At 34.0% G+C, this 21117-nt stretch overlaps 1 protein-coding gene across 2 annotated transcripts in view; it reads left to right on the forward strand.

Annotated features, from left to right (window-relative positions):
• Window positions 1-21117, forward strand: part of ADAMTS6 (ADAM metallopeptidase with thrombospondin type 1 motif 6) — a 315103-nt gene that overhangs the window by 206634 nt on the left and 87352 nt on the right. For both annotated transcript variants that reach the window (XR_006890005.1, XM_046670994.1), the window contains exons 12-14: window positions 7443-7550; window positions 17029-17174; window positions 19303-19366. Coding sequence is in view for 1 of the 2 variants with exons in the window: in XM_046670994.1 (XP_046526950.1) it covers window positions 7443-7550; window positions 17029-17174; window positions 19303-19366 (318 nt within the window). In the remaining variant the exon portion in view is untranslated. The remainder of the gene's footprint in view (window positions 1-7442; window positions 7551-17028; window positions 17175-19302; window positions 19367-21117) is intronic.

Below are 21117 nucleotides of genomic sequence, written 5' to 3' on the forward strand. Positions count from 1 at the left end.
GAATTGACAATTAGTTATTGAACCTGAATTTCTAGATTAGTTTTTTGTTATGTATATAATAAAATATAATATAAAATATATATATAATAAAATACATGTATTTTTATATATAATATATATACGTACATACACATATATGTATGTGTATATATAACAAATATATATATATATATATGATTTTTGGGGGCCTTTCTAGGATCTCTTGCACTTAAATTACTCACATAACAGGATTAAGGTATTTAAAGCTGAAATAAGGGCACATTATTCTCTTTCTTCAGATGGCTACTAAACACCTGGAGCCAGGCCTCAGGGTCACCATATGTTGGTTTTCAATTTTCCTTTGTGTGATACAATGATAAGTAACCTTTCTAATCATTGATGCTCTTTCCTGACCTCTTCAGGGCTCTGTTCTCCCCCTTGGCCATCAAGATCCTTTATTGCAAACAGCTGTTGAGAGATGTTACTGATAGAGTAGTGAGGACAAAGAGAATGTTTCATATCCAGAACCAAGGAGCCAAGATGGCATAAGGTTTAGGATTTCCCAAGAGCAGAAAATTTGCGTATATCTCTTTTATGATCTTTATGGTTGTTAAAAAAAATTAAAAACCTAAAACTATCCAGCAATAAAGATGTAATTTTCTTTACATATACTGTTTTAGTTCCTTAATAATGTGATAATTATAAAACGGTTTTGCACTTTATAACAACCCTTTCCCCCTTCTGTAAATGGCTAATTTTAATTTTTCCACGTAAATCAAAGGGCTTTTCTTCCCAATTTTTAGTATCATTTAATAGCTTATAGTTACTTGAAAAGGATAAAAACATTAGAAAAGATCATTTTAATTTACTTTATTGTATTGAAAGTGTCTTTGACTGTAAAATAATCAATTCTTTTCTAATCAAAGAAACCGTAGTTCAGTTCTTTACAAAGTTATATTCTAAATATAGGTACGTCATTTTACACTAGATAATTACTTTGACTCCATTCTTTATATGTATTTTTGTTATGATTTATATTTGCTAATATTTTTGATTATTGTTAATGTTTGCAAACAGTATCATTCATCTGAAAAATCAAATAGACTAGAAATCTGGGAGTTGACATTAACATTTTAAATAAGTAGGAATATTTTAAATGTCTCGTCTCTTGGAAGACCATGGAATACTTTTGAGGAGTGTGTTAACAGCATCTTGTTAAAATCCAAACACAAGTGGTGATGTTACATTCAGAAGTTCCAATAATAATGATGTATAAGTTGATGCCTAAGCTCCTGTAGTAAATATGTGTTATGAATTAGTACATAATAGTCTTAATATGGAGATATCTTCCTTTAAAATACAAGTAAAGAGTAAGAGGGTATTATGAACATTTAGTGAGATTTTATATTGGATTAGATTACAAGTAAACCTTTACTAATCATCCTTAATTGGCCAGTGACTTTATTTATTTCTGATAAATTTAAGAGAAATGGGAGAGTAGCTTAGTGTGTGGAGGTATTTTTGGCATTGATATGAGACAGAGCTGATTCAAATATAGATTTAGTTAGGATTGAAGCAAATTGCTAAATCTTTCTGAACCTGAGGTTTCTTAAACTTTCTAAGATTGTTGTGATGATTAAATAAGATACAAATATGAATATGCCTTGCACTGTAGTTGACAGAATACCCTGAAAAAGTGTTCGTTTCTTTCTTTTTTTCCTGCCTACAACATCACTGCTAAGAAGTCATGAAGGATACACCGGAGTTTCTCCAGTAATGGGAGATTCAGTTTTATTTCATCATTGTTCAGCTCTAACTTTTCTAAGATTTTTCTATATAGTGAACTGAAATCTGCTCCTCCTTGCTTTTACCCATTGGTTGCTGGCACATGTATTTTGTTTTCAATCTTTTATATACTTGCCTTTTTAAAGTCTAGGAAAAGAGATTCAGTTTCAAAAACATGACAGACAGTAAACACAATCACTTCTGCAGGCATATAAACAGAAAATGCTAGATAAATAAAACTAACAAAACATAATTAAATATCATTTATTTAGCTACAACACGTATTTCTGATGAGAAGAAACATAGGTAAAATCCACAAATTGTGGAATACTGCCAGTATAATGCATAAGTCTTCTTTGTTCATCTGTGATTATTTCCTGGTGCATTAATGATGTGAAGCTGTCAGGGAAGCTTTCTCACGAAAATAAAATCTATAGCAATATATAAAGACTCTTAGAAAAAATTGAAAGTCTTATAGAAGGGTCTTTCTTTATTGGACATAGTGGATAGCTTAGTGGCTTCATTCCAAACACTAAGCTGTCTATTAAAGTTATGAGGGCAGATGAAGAATCTAAAGACACATCTCTTTGTGTTATTTTTTTAAAAGTTGATTGATAAAGAAACCCCATACCCTATACCCTAATTCAATACTTAATTTTTATGAAAGTGGTCTCCGTTGGAGGCAGATACCCTCAAAGACCTACATCTCTAGGAAGGAAATATCACAAGCTACAGGATTTAAGTCTACAAAGGATCAACTGATTGGGAGTATCCCAGTAGGGAACAAAGGCCAGCAGAGATTTAACTGTGCAAATGTTTTAATTAGTACTGTTGATGTTTTTGTTTGTTTTCTGGCTACAAAGTTATGTAATTTTTGAGTGGTCTGCTCAAACTCTGTTTTTCCCATAAACCTGTTTTTTATAAGTGATTTTGCAAAATGCAGGGTTTTTCACGGAATGCATTTATCACCTTTCAGCAGAAAGCTTGTATATATCAGGACCAAAAAAGGGAGGTAAGGGTGTGCCAGAAATGAAAAGGAGTGTTTTTCACATAGTAAGCTGTTGTTGGGATAGGAGACATCACCTTGGGATGAGCTAAGGAACTGGAATTGAGACCTTTTCGTAAAGTCAGATCTTTAGAAGAGTCATCTCTATTGTGAAGAAAGAACTAAGTGGAAGTGACAAGTAGGCTTGTCTGCCCTTTGCTCCAGATGGGGAAAAATAGCTCCCATAAGAAACTAAAGCGCTAGGCTTGTGCCTCACATAAGAACAGAGTATGACTTTATACAGTCTGCGTATATGGTACTGACCAAGTAAATCGACATGAAAACTGGTTCAGTGAAACATTGGATTGTATGGTAGAAACAACCACATGAGGCTACATTTCTACAACTCAGGAGGCACAGACTGCGCAAAGGAAAGAATATTCACTGAAGATAAGCTTGAATACATAACAATCTGAGGAAAAAATCCACCATGAAGTCAGCAAGCAGAAAGATTAGCACCCCTAGAGAAAAAAATATGGAAAATATGAGAAGAGGTTAAGAGACATGATGGTTAGAATAAGAAAGTCCAATATAAATTAAATAAGAGTTCCAGAAGAAAGAATGGGGTATATTAAAAGAGATAATAACTAATAATTTTCTGAATCAAAGAAAGATATGATAGCAAAAGATACTTTAAATAAAGAAACTTTAAAGCATGAATTCCCAACTAGATAAATAAAAAGAGCACCTAGATACAGTGGTAAAACTGCACTAAAAAAAAGACAAAGATAAATTCTTGAAAGTAGCTAGAAAGACTATATCACAAAGAAACAGCAACTAGACTACAAGTGACTTTTCATCAGCCTCCGCAGAGTCCAGATGACAATGAACTTAATACCTTCAAATGCTGAGGTAAGATAAATGTTAGCCTAAAACTCTTATATTCAACTAAACTATTTTTCTTAATGAGGGTAAAATAAATAAATTTTTAGACAAATAGAAACAGGAATCCTTTGCTAAATTAACTACTAAGAGATGTATATCAAGGAGAAAGAAATTGAGTTCAGAAGTTAGTGGGGGGATGTAGGAAGCAATTGGTTATTAAATGCATTGGTAGACACATAGATACATCTAAATAAACATTGATTATCAAGTTTTGGGCAATGAGTGATTGACAAACTTAGATTTTTGTAGGTAAAGAAAATTTCTCTACAAGAATTAATGAACCAACGTAGTGATGCTCACTTTTAATTTTGCCAAGTAAAAACATTTTGTAAAGACTGCCATTAGCACACACACTCTGCCTTTAGGAATCTTAGTCTATTGTAACGCTTAAAAAGTAAAAATAGGGGCTGGCCCCGTGGCCGAGTGGTTCGAGCGTTCTGCTTCAGTGGCCCAGGGTTTCACCCGCTTGAATTCTGGGCATGGACATGGCGCTGCTCATCAGGCCACGCTGAGGCGGCATCCCACATGCCACAGCTAGAAGGACCCACAACTAAAAAAAAATACACAACTGTGAACCAGGGGGCTTAGGGGAGAAAAAGGAAAAATAAAATCTTTAAAAGAAAACAAAGTAAAAATAATAAAAATCAATACAGTCCTTTAAAATAAAAAATTTAGTTTCATGACAAAAACCTAACCACATTGACATCACTCTTCTAATTTTATCACAGAATATTAAAAACGTTATCATAAAGCAGTACGAATACATGACATTTGGGCTACATGTCTGATTATACCCTACCTTCTCCCTGGTTCCTGTAAATTCTCAGTGATAGTGTTACTTTTTCATAACACAGCATAATGACTGTTGAATAATAGATGCTCAACAAATATTCTTCAATGAATGGGAAATCATGCTATTACTTTTGTTTTACCAGGCAATCCTCCTCATTAGTTAGGAGTTGACCCCACGAAATTAGAGTCCATTTCCAATTTTCAGTGTCATGTAACAGAAATTTCCCTTAGTGGATATTTGATAACTTCTCTCTCCTTCCTTAAACTCAAGGGCAAGCACGAAGACCCAAATTTCTCCTAGAGAGTCTGCCCAAAATGAATTGTAGGGTTAGAGAAGGGAATTCATTGCTTTAACATACATGGTTTATTAGTTTATAGAGGTCATGAGACTAATCTTAATAAATTTTAACTTCTCCTAAAAAGAATCATGAGTATGTAAAAGAGAACTATGTTCTTCTAAAGCTAAGCTGATGAGTACTCAAAAAAATCACCAATCCCTCTAACTAACTATACTCCATGACCTTTTATATTTTATTTAGGGAAGTTAATCCACCTACTATGATGGTTGTTATACAAATTCTCCAAGAGGCAAAAAATTTCAGAATGCATATAGCTTTATTAGAGATTGGGACCTTCTTTAGCGTAATTATTCAGCAACTGGTATACATATGCAATAAAAATTGAAATACCTATGCAAATATATCATCCATGTTCTAGAATCCAGCAGTTTAGAGAAGAAAGGGTATTTCTGAAAGTGAAATTGTTCTCAAGTTCTTTCTGGAAGTGTACCTCTTGCTTTCTTGGTATGAAATGAAATTTTCTTGTTTTTTGTCTTTCAAGAGAGTATTTTTTATCTTGGGAAATCTTAATTGGAGTATCAAAATCTTTCTTATCCAGGTTGATATTCTAGATGAGAGATCTATTTGAAAACTCTTTAGAGCCTTCTCCAAGACTAGTTTAACATCTTGGGAGTATTTCCCATATATAGGTTTCCAATCCCATGCTTTAAACAGTAATCTGTGAGAAGTTAATACCCTAGCAAAATTCAAATGCCCAGGAGCCGACTAAGGTAATAAAATCCTGTTTAGAAGTGGAAATCTACCTTTCAAAATGTGTTATTCTCTAAAAGATAAGAGGGCTCTATAAGAGGGCTCTATTGTGAATCTTGAGATTAAAGTTTTGGAAAAAGTCTCTTGAGCACTTGCCACTTTGGGTAGAGATTTTCAAGGCACTTTTGGAAAATAAAGTTTCTGTAACTTGACTAAATAGTATGTTTTCCTAATAGATGCTATAAATATTGTCTTTTTCAATGATAGAATTTTCATTGCATAGTTCTGTCTAAAGTAAACTTTAGGCTTCTTTTACTTCTGTCTAAAGTAAGATTTAGACCTAATAAAAATCATAAAAAATCAGGTGTATGGTCCAGGATTATGGATAAGTTTTTTTTGGTAATCTTTTAATATGTTGTTCTGGCAATGCTTCTCTATTTTTGTGAACACATTTTTTTTTAGAATGTAGGTATTTTTGATACATGGGACAATATATTAAGACTCAAAATTGTTAGTACTACTGCTTTTTTAACGTTACACTAAAAGAATATATTTAGGAACATATACTAAGAAATCACGTCTTATAGAAAAGGAAGAATAAGGTAGTATAAATAACCTCTTAAAACAGAAACTGTAGCTTTGAAAGAAAGTAGAATTTGTAATAAATTGGATTGTAAGAACAGAAAAGTTTTATCTTTATAGTATGATCCACAGTACACGTGGCCCAAAGAGATCCCTTTGATTTGCTATACTCTGTGGGGCATTTCCATTTGTAGAAACAGTGAACCATTGAATTGAGTATGTTACCACTTTATTTCTGAATTGTGTTTACGTGACATAAGTTCTTATAATTGTTTTGAGATTTAAAAGAGCAGTTGGGGAATAAGAGCAATAGAATTGAATGTTATATATAAATTTATCTTTGCACTCCAGATTAATATATTTTTATTAAAAATATATATTTTATACTAAATGGTTCTAGTTTAAATTAAAAACTTGTAATATTAGTAATGATACTAATTGGTGATCATATATAAAAAGAAACAGAAAAATTTGAGTATTTTCTTCAAAGTAAGCTTCTTTTTGGCTGTTAGTTAAAATACTTTACTCAAGGACACCTTGGACAGCTTATTTTAAAATCTGATAGATTAATATGTGCGAACAAAATGAAGTATTGTATATTGCTCATATTAGAATAAGTGTTGTAGTTCTCCCATACTGAGGTAGGATAATGAGAAATCATAATAAAGAAAAGACATCACCGAAAACATGTCATTTATGGAAATGGCACATAAGTGGCAGCATTTGTTCAAAATCAGATTTCCTTTCATGAAAGTGGACTACATTGATGAACTACAAATAACATTGGTAGATTGTTCTTTAGGCATATGTGAATTTTAGAAATTATTCACTGCTCATTCCCCTGGTCTCTCTTTTATTTCTTTTTAAATGGTCTTTATATGAGTATTACAGTGGGTCCAGGAAGAAGTCATCTACCTGGCAACACTTTATTAGTATTTGGTAAATTTCTGCTATTGTATATTCTTGAGGGTAAGAAACATATAATTCCTTTCTACATATTCATTCTTTCTCCCTGCTCTTCTGTATTAAGGAAATTTCTTCACATTATTTTAAAAAGCTCCTAATCAATATTAAAAACTAAGATATAATTTACCCACTAAAATAAGAATTACAAAGATAAATGTTTAAATGATTCTGCAAAATGACTAACCCACCTTCCGTAAGAACCTCCTCCACAATCCTCTTCTCTGATGCTTCAACAGCAGCAGCAGACATGATGTGTCTTTTTAAAATAATGCTGAGTGACTGTAGGTATATTTTATGGAAGAAATGAACACGATTTTAGTCTCTACTTCTGATCAACTTGCTTTTGCCTTCTTTCCTAGGAAGTGTGTAGAGAGCTCTGGTGTCTCAGCAAAAGCAACCGCTGTGTCACCAACAGTATTCCTGCAGCTGAGGGAACACTCTGTCAAACTGGGAATATTGAAAAGGGGGTAAGCTCAAATGATTTATTAGCTATTTGCCATGTAGACTAAGCTGATAAGTTTCTGGTATTTATATTCAATCACTATGAAATTATGCATACTGCTTTAAAATGTGCTTGAGAAAATAATAAATTCCTAGCCTAATGAGTTGTCACTTGATATCTGCAAATATGCATTGTTTAGGAAATTACAGTGAGTAACTATTTTCTGAATCAGTTTCACCTTTCTGTAAGTATATGTATGAATTATATTTGTACAAAAAAATCCAACGGCAATCTTATAGTCATATAATATAGTCTGTTTAGTCATATAAGTCTAGTTTGTTTTTTTTGATAAATAATTCCCAGGAAAATTATGTGACAGCAAAATAGATTTTATAACTATAGCCTGACTAGATAGTCACTTTTTAATTGCAGTATGAGAGACAGGGCTAGTAGTAGAATAATTAAATGACTTATTGAGCAATGAAATTAGAGCTAAATAATTGTAGTTTCATCAGTCTAGTTTTGAAAAAATATCATTATTAAGAATTATTCAAACAGATAGAATAGTTTATGCTATTCCTGAAATTCCTTAGGAATTGCTATATGTGAATTCTAAAATTTATTGCTATGGACTGAATTTACAATAATAACTACTACTGTCATCTGTTCTCAGTTCTGACTTCTTCCATGTTAGTTGGGTTAGTTTCAACAAAGATTACACTGAATTTCAGCTTGCAATCTGATGTTTAAATGAAAAGAATGAAAGCTTTTGGGCAGCTGTCACACTTTATTAATCCTTGCTGACGGCTTCATTCAGGACCCATGACCTAGTGCCATGTTGATGGCTTTTCCATGCTGAGTTTGGAAATGTTGGTAAATTATGCTAAATGTATGAATTGATAGGGTCATTTTGAAAGGATTAAGAATCTTTTTTTGAGACTTTGTAAGTAGCCAATAAAAATAGAGACCTTCACACACTACCAGAAATTCCTTCTTTTTTTTCCTGAAGTAATAGAAAATATTAGGAACCGCATTCTTGAAACAACAGTCTAGGTTTATTTTGGAACCAACAGTTCTTGCCAATGACAGGTAGCAATTTACATCAAGCTGTCCTTAGAAGAAATACACAACTGTAAGGGGGAAAGTCACAGTGGGAATCTGTTTCTTTATTTGCCATTGATTATTCTTGTGATTTAGTCCATGGGCCATAGTTTCTGTTTGCCTAGAATAATACTATCACTAGCTCTGATGGCTCTTTTTATTTTTCTTTATTTTTTAACTCAAAGCATAAAGAATTCATTCTTTTAAACACCTCAGAGTTCTCCTAGAAGCATTCTATAGATTATTTAATTCCTCCAAGTAAGTAAACCTTGAGTAGTGGCTATCTGAGAACACATAGCTCAATCCCACCAATCGTTTATATAGTAAACACATATTTACTGTCTTATTTCTGCTTAATAGCAGGACCCTCAAATGTCATATCTTAGAACTATGTGCATATATATGATAGATATGACATTTTCTTGGAAATTACAGACAATTTTGAGGGATACTTAGAAAACACTCTCAATAATATTAAAGCTAACAGTATTAAATTTAAACTTAGGTAAGCAAATAGAAAGGAAATATAATTACTCTAAGCATAAATAAGCAGAGACAAGAGACAGTGCAAAAATATTGCCCCATAAAAAAATTTGATTTCTAAAGATTCCCATTCTTAATCTGGGTTAATGATTATCAAATTTCAATCCCTAAACCCTTTCTTCAAATGACATCAACAGAATTCTCATATATATACATTTGAAAAAATGGAAATGCTCTGGTTAAAGGAACCCCTTGCCTGTCTCCTTACCCTGTCCTTGAACCCTTGTCAGTTTCCAACATACCTTGGCAGAACATCCTAGGCTCCATGAAAAACTATTTAAGAAGCTTAGAAGTGTAGCAAAGTTTGTGTACCAAGAGGTCATTCATATTCACGACATTAGAGTGTAGTTTTGTAAAGTCAATATGTTGGATTTTACCGTCTACAATTAATCTACAAAACTAATCTTAGCCATTCTTCTAGAGACCTGGATGGTTCATAGACAGCTTTAGGAATGGCACTAACAAGTCTTAAAGTGAATGAATAAGTAAATGAAAAAAGCAAATACATATGCAGACTCCTAGAAAGAAAAAGGATAGAAGACCCTCAAAATATCTCTGTCATTAACTTTGAATTTACAAAGAGGCTTTCAAAGAACTAGATCAACCTACATTTTTAGGAAAAAAAGGTACGAAGAACTAGATGTGAGCTGATCACTTCTTATTTTTTATTTATTTTTGACTAACCGCATTTGCCATGTTATCTATTTATGAATTTTTGTTATTGTTAATTTTAGTTATTTTTTTTCCTTAAAAGATAAGCATGTTTACTCTTGCAAAATACAGATTTTTTTCCCTCTTAAGCTATATCTTTTTGGAAATTAAACCAGGGTTCAGAATTTTGACTCAAGTCAAAACAGCCGTGCAAAGAGCTAGTGAAAAAATTAAGATGGAATTTTTAATTCTTCTGGTCAACTTTGTGTGGCTAGTCTGTATTCTTGTCATGTGAAAATAGTTGGCATTACCAGTAACAATGATGATGATGATAATGAATATTTTCAAAATACTTACACTGTGCTAGGCCCATATTTGTTCTGTTTAATATTGACAAAAATCCTATGAGGTGGGTACTGTATTACTCCACTTTACAGATGAAGAAAGACTTGAAAGCCTAAGATTACACAGCAATTTAATAGCAGGGTTGAGATTCCAGCCCAGGTCTTTCTGATTCCAAAGTTGAAAACTTTGCCCCTCTCTACTGCCTCTGATTTTACTTTACCTTCAGATGGGAAATTTTGCAGAAAAAAGAGCAAATTTTTGTTGTCACAAGAATAAAGTGAGTCACTGAGCCTGAGATGGGTGGTGACAATGTATTTTACCCTTTAATACTAAGTGGATTTTTCCTTATCTACCTGTAGCAGTTTATCTCAGGAATCTAAGAAGGCACTGTAGACAAAAATATTGAACTAAGAATATATGATTGTGTTATGATTGGCAAAATAATGAATCTCCACTTTAAAAATGAGAAAAAATATATTTCAACATATTTCATAGAGATGTGAGGATGAAATGACATAATATCTGAGTGAGCTTTTTGTGGGCTTCCTCAGAGGGAAGGCACTAATATATATTACTAGACCGTCATGTTTGCTTTCCATTATTATTTGCCAACCTGGTGATGGTGAGCACACAGTTCTTTGCCAGACTGTCTTAATCGGCAGTAATGAACATCAGAGAGTGTAAGCATGAGTTTATGTGTCTCAGAAACATGAATGGAATATCCATGACCTCTGATCTTAACTCTGAATTTCAAAACTGCTCTCATCAGAAGGAACAAGAAAGAACCTACATTCTGTCTAGCCAGCAAGATAAAACCAAAGCTGCTCATAGTTTTTTGAATATATCTTTCTTTCAAAAAGGTAGGGGGAGGGGAGAAATATTGCTCAAGTGACATATCCAGAGGACTGGATCCACAATGATCTCGTCAAACTCTGGCTGCAAAAGAGATGGGATCCCTGCCCAGGGGCACAGTTCCACAAATGTTCCATGTAAGTATGGGAACTGTTCCATGCACATTTAGCAGATGGAGTAAGAAATATGGCCAAAAAATTAAAAACTGATCTTTGCGGGAGTCCTGGGGGGTCTGACATCGCTATTACAGCCATTGGATGTTTGCCTGAATAAACCATTCAAGGACTGAATAAGAACCATATGGTCTGAATGGATGTACTCAGGGACAGTAGCATTAACCAAAGGAGGAAATTTGATGAACCCAGACGGTGTGCTGGTTGGTACTGTTTGTACGTGGGTCAAACTCCTACAAATTAATCAATATAACTTTCAGCCAAAAGAACTTTCCTTAGACATGGCATATAGCCCTTGGACACAAATCGGAAGGTTGCCATATTTGATGAAATAGTAAACAAAGATTTAGAGTGTAAGAACTCCGATAGTAGTGTTGGCATTGTTACTGAGCAGGACATTAAGGATAATCAAAACCCAATCCTTGCAAGCTCTGATGCTGACCACAAAGAAGATCTCAAATACTTGGTTTATTGCCAAAAGATTGATTTAGTGATTCTACAAGATCCAATCGGAGATCTAGCCCAGCATTTTTATACGTGACGCTCATTCTTAATATCTGTGCATGGGAGATGTAGGGCTAGATTAGAATAGGATTATTATATGCCCTTCTAAATCACTGGTTATATCATAGGGCATTTGCAGCCTTAGAGCTTAATTCGCTTAGAGTAGAATATAATATTTTGACTGGGTCCAAAATTATAAACACAGGAAGTGAAGAAAGAATAGCTCTTCCAATTGCTCTAGAAATTTAAATAGTATGGGATGACAAGTTCTGATTTAGAATTTGGGCTGAAATAAGCTTTAGCATTCCTGCACCTGCACAGTGGAAAGATAAGGCTTTTAATAGTGCTGTGTTCCAACTCTGAGCTTTTCTGACTTGGGAAGAATGTTCTACATTGAATCACCAATATCACTTCCTTTAAAATCTTAGGATTTCCTTAGAGGTGTCTCATTCCAGATGCTGGCTGGACCCAGTGCTGGCTGTGGTACAAGATCTACCATAATCACATCCTGAAATGGCTCTTGTTTAAAATATATATATATATATATATATATATTTAAAATACTGCGTATGCTCATCTTGAAATTTTCTTTTGTGGAATTCTGACAAATTCTCAAAGTTATATTGTTTGATTTTATAATATATCTTGCTTGAAAATAACTCCCTGTTGTAGATCATGAAATTCAGTGGTCTAATAACAAGAGATGTTGTTTAATAATGAATAAGTGTTTCTTAAGAAAACTTTTAAAGCCTTACTGGACTATACCATCTTTATAGATAGTTTTTAAAACATATTTATTTTATTTAGAAGGAATGTGAAGAGAAAAAATGAACAACATGAGATTTTATTCTTGGAATGTGATAGTTTCACTTCTTTCACCTTTCTGAATCTGGTTAAACACACCTGAATTGCAAAAAAGAAGGCCAAATTTATCCAGTTTATCTGAATAATTTAGCTGAAGTAACATGACTGATATTTAAAATAGTCCAAAATCACTAGATTAGACATAACCTTTGAAGATAAAGATTAGAAACTGGTTTCCATCTGAATATTTAACTTTTCTAGTTTAAGAAATGAACTAAAATTCTATGCCTGTAGAAATAGAGTTTTTACAGTTTTGACAACGTCAGGTAAAAAAATAAGGATAAAAATAGAAAACGATACTGAAAATTTTCGCCTTTATATTCTTACAGGATTTATATACTTCAGGTTGCTTTATTTGGTATAATCTAATTATATTACTTATGACTTACGCACATTAAAATCTTAGTATATATTGATTAATCTTTTAGAAAATTAGCTCAAATAACTTCATCCACATGAAGTCCCCAATAAGTTTCCTAAAGCACTTATAATTAAGTTAAATAAGTTTCTTCTCTTAAAATCATATGCAACATCAACATAGCATATGGTAGTAGTCTGCTCCTATCACCAGAGAAGAGAAGTAATGAGAATTCCAAAGAGATCCTTTACTATAAATACAAGGTGGGGGGAACTAAACAAAACACAAAAGAACATTTTACCAGAGATCAAAATCAAACAAGTCCTGTGATAGATTTTTAACTTCTTTGAAGGTATGTCTGCATAGAACTAATTTCTAAAGTAGTCCTAATCCAAACCATATTAGAATCAAAAACTAAAGTTAGTCCCCATTTTATTGTTTGGAAAACTAGAGAAAAGAAGCAAATGACTTGCTTTGGACCAAAGATATCGCTAGGATGAAAACTTGGTTTTATAACACAGCCTACACACAGACCAAAGTTGTTAACTTGTTAACTATTTAAGTCGTTAATTAATTAGTTGTTAAACTAACACTAGTCTCTTGTCAGCTGCTAAATGACTGATACTTATATTCTTATTATGAATTCTTCATTTTTTACCCATTAATTTTTATTGTTTATCTTTCTGATATAATTGTCTATCATGTTATAATTCCATGGAATAGATATAATCAATAGCATAAATTTCTGCAGTAAAAGATTCTAGCTAACCACTTATGAAATGCTACTGCTCTGTAGATGTTAATTAATGATGAGAACTGAGCAACATTTTACAAAATGAAAATTGTATTTATCTTTTACCTTAAAAATAAGAATTTATCTGACTTCTTTTCCTGGCCTACATTTTGTGAGCATCCATGAAACATGTATAACAATATTATTAAATACTTCGGAACCTACATCTTTCAGTATTCTTATGGCCTTCACAATTCCTTTGTCCCCTGAAAAATGTAAAAAGTGAAATTTTTTCTCCACCAATTATAGGAATACTCAAGGAGGTCTGAAATAACATTGGATGTACACTTGCAGCTAAATGGGTTTTTTTAATCTGTAGTGTTATTTTGTATTTTATGTCATAAAAACAAAGTATATTAGAGTATTCTTTAATGTTTTAAAATATATAATCCTATACCTCCAATTGATTTTTTCCACTGATTTTTGTATATTTTTGGACAGATAATCCCTTTTCTGCCAGTGAGTGACCTTGGGCAAGTCAACGTCCTTCAAATTCTGGTTTCCTCATCTGAAAAATGAAGTGCTTAGACTGCATTAATTCTGAAGTCCTTTGAGCTTTACATGCAGCTTTGTGATTATATAAAATAAATGTAAAATCAAGTTTTAATGTTATTTGAAATCAATAATGCTAAATCTCCAACTTGAACAAATATGCAAATTTTAAGATTTGGAATTTTTTAGAGTGTTAGTTGTCGTTAATTGAAACTATGGGAAAAAATCAGTAATTGCTGGTCAGAACTACATTACTCAGTTATTCTCATAGGGAAATAAGCGCAGAGATAAATATTCTTACACACAGCTACTTGTAGCAACAAAAATGTAAAACTGGAGATTATTTGACCCCGTATTGTGACTTTTATATATGTGGGTGAAGGTCTAACACAATTGGTATATCAGTATACAATGATTGTTCTTCCAGGTCAGTTAGGTAAGTCATAAACTGGCAGCTGGAACATTCTTTCCCACTCAAGTGTACCTTATCAGCAGCCCTGCCCCCAGCGTTGATACTATATTGTCAGTTCAGCCAACTACCTCTGCTTCATAATTTTGGACAGATGATTTTTTTCTTCACGGTAATTCTCATTGCCCCAAACTCATAATTCTTTCTTAATGTCCTACTTTAATATTTATGAGATTTAGGGTCAGAATGTTCTGTCTTATACCCAACCAAATTTTGACTTCCTCTTGCCTAGTTTTCTATGGACAAATGATAATTGTTCAGCAGTTCTCTAAAAGACTCCTTTATGTTGTTACAACTACTGACACATTCACTGAGTGCCACCTATAAGGGCAACAAAGATGAATTTGACTTTCTTTACCCACCAGCATTTCCAGTTCCTTCCCAACATGTAGTAACCAAAACAGGACACAGAATTCTGTAACTTAACTAACGTATTCATCCATGCAATAAATTTTTGTTGCATATCTACTACATGCTAGGTACTGTTCTAGACATTCAGTATTTCCAATAGAACATTCTGTGATGATAGAAATGTTCTATGTCTGTTCTGTCCAACATAGTTACCACTAGCCTCATGTGGCTATGGAATCCTTTAAATGTGGCTAGTGGGTCTGAGGAACAGAATTTTTAATTTTAAATAAGTTTAATTTAAATAGCCACATGTGGCTCTTAAGCTTTTACATACTAATGAGAGGAGACAAACAAAGAAATAAAGAAATAATTTGAAAAATAAACAGGATAATTTAAAGTAGTGTTAAGTGGAAAGAGGAAACTAAAACAGGGGGATGTAACCACTATTACATCTTAGAGTCGGGGGAGGGGAGGGCAGGAAGGGATGGTGAGGTACCACTTCAGAACAAGGGTGGTCATCTCTGTGAAATGACACTTGACCTGAGACCGAATGATGAGAAGACAGCAATATAAGGAACTGAGAGAAGAATATTCCCAGAAGGACCAGCAAATGCAAATGCCATATGGACGGCACAAGCTTAGTGTATTAAGGAAAAGAAAGAAGGCCTGTATCTGGAGCAATCTGTGAAAGAGAGAATAAGCCTGGAAAATAAGGCAAGGGCTAGATCACAGAGGCCACTGCTGACCAGAGTTAAGGGAAGTAGGAAACCACCACAGTGTTTTAAGCAAAAAAGTGACATGATGTGATAATATGTTTTTAAAAGGTCGCTCTGAATTCTCACTGGAGAATAGATTGATTATAGGTAGATAGACTGATTATAGGTAGAAAAAAGTTGAGGCAGGGGAACCAGGTAAGAAGCTATTCCATTTACCAGTTTGGTCTAGGATGGTAGCAATGAAAAAGGTGAACCATGAAAGAATTCCAGATATAGAGGATTAATACAACAAACGTTACTTTCTAGGCATAACATGTCATAATCCCTTCACATTTTAATATGTTTGCATTTTTATTTACAATCCAACATTGCTGACAGTTATTCAACTGTAATAATCTTCCGTTTTGTTATCCATATAAACAAATGACTTTCAGAGCATCAGTATGGTTTGTCAAAGTTTGATAATTCAGAAAAATGCACCAATAAAGGCTAGAAATGCTTGGTTTAAAAAAAAAGGTTTTCATTTTTACCATACTCTGCAAATAAGATTTATCATGTTAGAGTTATGAGCTGATTATTTGATGTCTGCATCTCGATAAATTATTCCTGGCTTTCTACTTATGTGCAGTATGTGTGGTTTATTGCAGAGAGTAAAGCTGAGAAGAATTCCAGTACACATGTTCATGCAGGGGCTATACACATGGCTAGTCAGTGTATATAAGGGTTTTTTTGTACCCGGTCCCTGGTGTCTTGGCATTACTTTTATTATGTCTGCAGTACTCGTGTAGATGAAATGCCACAACACATTCTTTTACTATTGTAGCCTCAACCGGCCTTTTTTTTTTTTTTTTAAAGAAAAAGCAATTACCATCATAAAAATTCCTTACTGGGGAACTTTCCATGTTGCGTTATCATTCCATGAGTCTAATAATAGTGGAATATAAAGAAAAAAATTTTTAATACTAAAATATCTGAAAAAGACTTTTGAGGCCTCTATAATGAGAAACACTAAAAGTCTGGAGTAGGAGAAATAAGGAAAAGAAGTAAAGTCAAGATTTTTAGACTCCTGGTACGTGTTAGCGATTTATAAATCATTGCCTCGACAAAGATAATTTGCAAATCGCATGCACCTTCACCAATTTCTAAACACAGTAAAGAACTCTCTCAGCCTGTTATCTATTGGGAGAATGCTAATGCCTATAATTGGTCATTGCCTGACCCTTATGTATTTCTATCCTGATAGCTCTATCTGCCTAAAAGCTAATTCTGTGTTTTCTGTGAAATCTTGCAGTGGTGTTATCAGGGAGATTGTGTTCCTTTTGGCACTTGGCCCCAGAGCATAGATGGGGGCTGGGGTCCCTGGTCACTATGGGGAGAGTGCAGCAGGACCTGCGGGGGAGGCGTCTCCTCATCCCTAAGACACTGTGACAGTCCAGCGTAAGTAGCTAAAGTAAGCCGGAGCCAACAAAAAGACACCATTGGAAATGATTCAAAGCTGTGGTTTCACATGTTATCTGTAAAAACGTTTCACTAGTGAGCCAAGTTCTTGTCTTCAGAACAGCAATAGACACAGGAAAGTGGAGGAGCCTTGTTACACAGACTTTCCTTTTCTTCCTTTCCCCTTACTATGTAACTAAAAATAAAAGAAAAAGAAAAAGAAAAGCATTGTGTATCTATCCCAGGTATAGACAGACTTTTAATCTAGTAATAATCAGATAGATTTCCTCTTCCAAAAACTACTGAATTATGGATGAATCCAGGTCTGGTCTTAGCTACATTACCATTATTCCCAGGAAACCTAAGATCTTTTCACGTGTCACATAAAATTATTACTGCTACATTAGTATTAAAAGGACCAATGAGAGCACTTCAAGGGTTGAAAGGCCTTGATTCGCATCACAAATCACAATGAAAAGAATACTGCCCATGTGTTAAAATAGTTTCCATTCTCATGCCCCCATTAATCATCTTCCAGAGCTGCCACCACTTTTCTCCCCGTGACTATTTTATGCAGGTCAGACTGTTCCTCTCCCACCACTCTTTTTCTCCAGGCAGAGTCTGCCTGGCATGAGGCCAGCCCCATCAGTATTCTTTGCTAGCTGTATTGCTTCTGCCTCCCACTAGTGCCCATTACAGGTGGACTGGTCCTCTAGTTGGCCTTTTCTGCTCTCCCAAAGACTAGACTGCTCCTTAGCTGCTGCATGTCAAGTGCTCCCATTTTTGTCTAAAGCTCAGGTTCAGGACCTTCTTTCCGGACAAATATTTGGTGCAGAATGATGTTATGATATCACTTCTGCTTTTTCCCCCTTCTGGGGTAAAAGATGGTCAATTTTTGCTTTTTAGTTTTTCTCATTTTCATTCAGGATCCCCCTCTTTGGTTCCTGTCTATAAATGTCTCTATCTTCTCTCTCTTTTTAGCTTGAAATTGTTTCCCTTTATATTAGTTCTCTGTTTTCATTCTCCCACTTTCTGTCTATTATTACCCACCTGCTAAACAGCTCACTGTCACCCACTCATAAACCAGTCATGCTACCACCATCCCTACTACCTTGTTTTTGTCTACCAACCCATTTCTCCCAAACTGGCTTAAGATGGGCCATTTCTTTTCCTTATTTAGAGTCAGCATTCGCTGGCATTCAAAGTATATTCAAAATGTAACCTTAATTATTCCATTGATAACCAGTGAGCCCAAATTATAATTTAGACTTCATCTTTTTTGAGCAAGTACAGAATAATTAACCTAAGTTCAACTGCAGGTTATTGTAAATTTGTAACCAAAATTATAAAACCCTATAATAAATAATATATTCAGATACTTAAGAGAATAACTTGGACCTCTTTTAAAGAACAAATTGGTTTTTCCATTCAAAAATAGCATGCCCAAATAATAGCATATGGCTTTCCCTAATGTTAAATATTTCAAAAATTAATTTATGTAAATCAAGTATTTGACATTTTACTTTTTCATTAATTTGAGTGTAATATAAAGTATTAAAAAAGGCAAACTCATCTGATGTTTAGATTTAATTTTTTTAAAACTTCATGTAATATTTGAAATGAGATAGAAATTCATTTCTGCATTATTTACTTTGAACTGAAGCTATTTCCAGAGTTATTTAGTGTCCCCTCCTTGTTTCCAGTGTGGAAAAAAGGGCAAACTTTTTGTTTCCTACTCGGTGAACATATAGCATCAGATTATGAGTTTGTTGAATATGATTCAAACTTTTCATTATAAATAAGTGATTTTTAAACTCATTGTGATGGACTGAGCACCTGTTTACTATGATAATTAGAAAACTCATTGATTTAATTGCATTTTTTTAAGAATATAAATCATGACAATTGAGTGTTGTAAACTTACTCAAATTGCCTTAATTCTTGTGTTCAACAACCATAAGCATTATTGCTGACAATTGCCAATGTGGTTATTATTTTAATAACTAATAAAATGTCAAAATTTATATTTTCTTAAAGTAAATGTTAATATGTTTTCATCAAGCAATATATGTACTCTTTATGTGGATAAATATATTATATTCACATGTTAAACAAAATGTATTTTCAGACCTTCAGGAGGTGGAAAATATTGCCTTGGGGAAAGGAAACGGTATCGCTCCTGTAACACAGATGTAAGTAAAACCAAACTCTCCTATGAAAAATTAGCTTACATTTCCCCTAGAGCAGGGAAGTTTTTTAAATTGTAAGCTATTTGATCAGAAATCCATGTGTGTGAGGTCATATGAATTTTTTAAATTGTTAATAATGAATGGACTTGTCTTAGGTCCATCAATTCCATCAACAAGAGTCAAGAGTAAGCTCCAGCACTAGGAACAAATACACTCTCCCCCAACAGGAATCAAAAGAACCACACACATCCTGAACTGCCCTGGCCCCCCCACCACAACTTTGCCACCATTATCTTTCTTGAGTCCAACAGGATTAATCTTATTATGCCCTTTACCCCATTTTATGTTTGTCACTGCAAGAAGCCCTAGACCCCCACATTATTCCTTATCTCTTGCCATCCAATCCCAGAAAGCTCTACGTATCCCCTCTTCTATTTCCTATCCCTGCCCAACTACTGAAACTTTTCGGTGCCCTCAGAAATTCATGATCCCTCATCAGTAACCTTATATCCTGACATCTCTGAATTTTCCTTCCCTTCACTTTCTTGTTCTAATGGAAACTGGCTCTCCTCTGAAGATACTGCTTCTTCTGTAGCCCTATAAAGCTGGGGACTTGTGTTTTCCCCCAAGCTCTTGAATGTCTGGGCCTGGAAGTGGATTGACTATCTTCTTTTATCTTCCAGATAATTCCTTCTCCCTCCTCTCTAAAAGCCACAGCTTTTAATTTCATATCATCAGACTGTTACTCACTATTCTTCACTCTCATGCTCTCCAACCCTATGCTTCTCTTAATTCTTAGTTATTCCATAAATATGTAGATGATTTTTCTCTTCTGGATTTTTCTGTAAGCATATAAACATGCTGTTATTTCTACTGTCATGAGAAAACAAAAATAAAAAACCTGCCAGTTAGTTTCCTATTTCTTTCCTCCTTTTGAAACAAAATTCCTCAAAATAATTGTCTATACTCACTGTATCCAATCTCCTCATTTTTTCCTAAAACTGTACCTGTCAGGTTTTTGCCCCCATCATTCCACTTAAAATGCTTTTGTCAAGTCACAGATGACTTCCATGTTGCTAAATCCAGTAGTCAATTCTGAGTGTTTATATTACATGATCTTCACTAGGCTTCCATGACATTGCAACTTTTTGGTTGTCCTTTTTTATTACTACTTACTTTTTCTCATTCTCCTTTGGTGGTGCCTACTGTTTTCTCTGACGTTTTAATGTTAGAGTGCCCAGGACTTAGTTCTTGGCTTTTTTCCTCTGCCTACCAGTGTTCATTTCCTTGGTGATCTCATCCAGTTTTATTACTTTTGATACCATTCATATGTCATTTGACTCCCAAATTTATAATTTCGGCCCAGACTTCTTACATGCATTCCACTGATTCTTACCACTGATTAGATTTTTAACAGACATCTAATATTTAACATGTCCAAATGTTATCTCCAAAATATTTCCATAAACCTATTCCTCCAGCAGTTTTTCCCATCTCAGATGTCAACTCCATCTGGCTCAAGCCCCAAACCCTCAAGTCATTATTGATCTCTCTCTCAGGCTGACAGCCTATATCCAATCTCTTAGGAAGTCCCATTGGCTTTGCCTTCAAAATCATAGATCTGACTACTTGTCACTTCTTCCACTGCTTACCACTCTATCTTTCACTGGATTACTCTAAACTGCTTTTTCCCTGGATTTCCCAATAATGCTCTTGCTCTCTACAGTCCTCAATATAGGAGGCAGAGTGAGTCA

Source organism: Equus quagga, chromosome 9 (genome assembly GCF_021613505.1).
Source record: "Equus quagga isolate Etosha38 chromosome 9, UCLA_HA_Equagga_1.0, whole genome shotgun sequence".
NCBI lineage: Eukaryota > Metazoa > Chordata > Mammalia > Perissodactyla > Equidae > Equus > Equus quagga.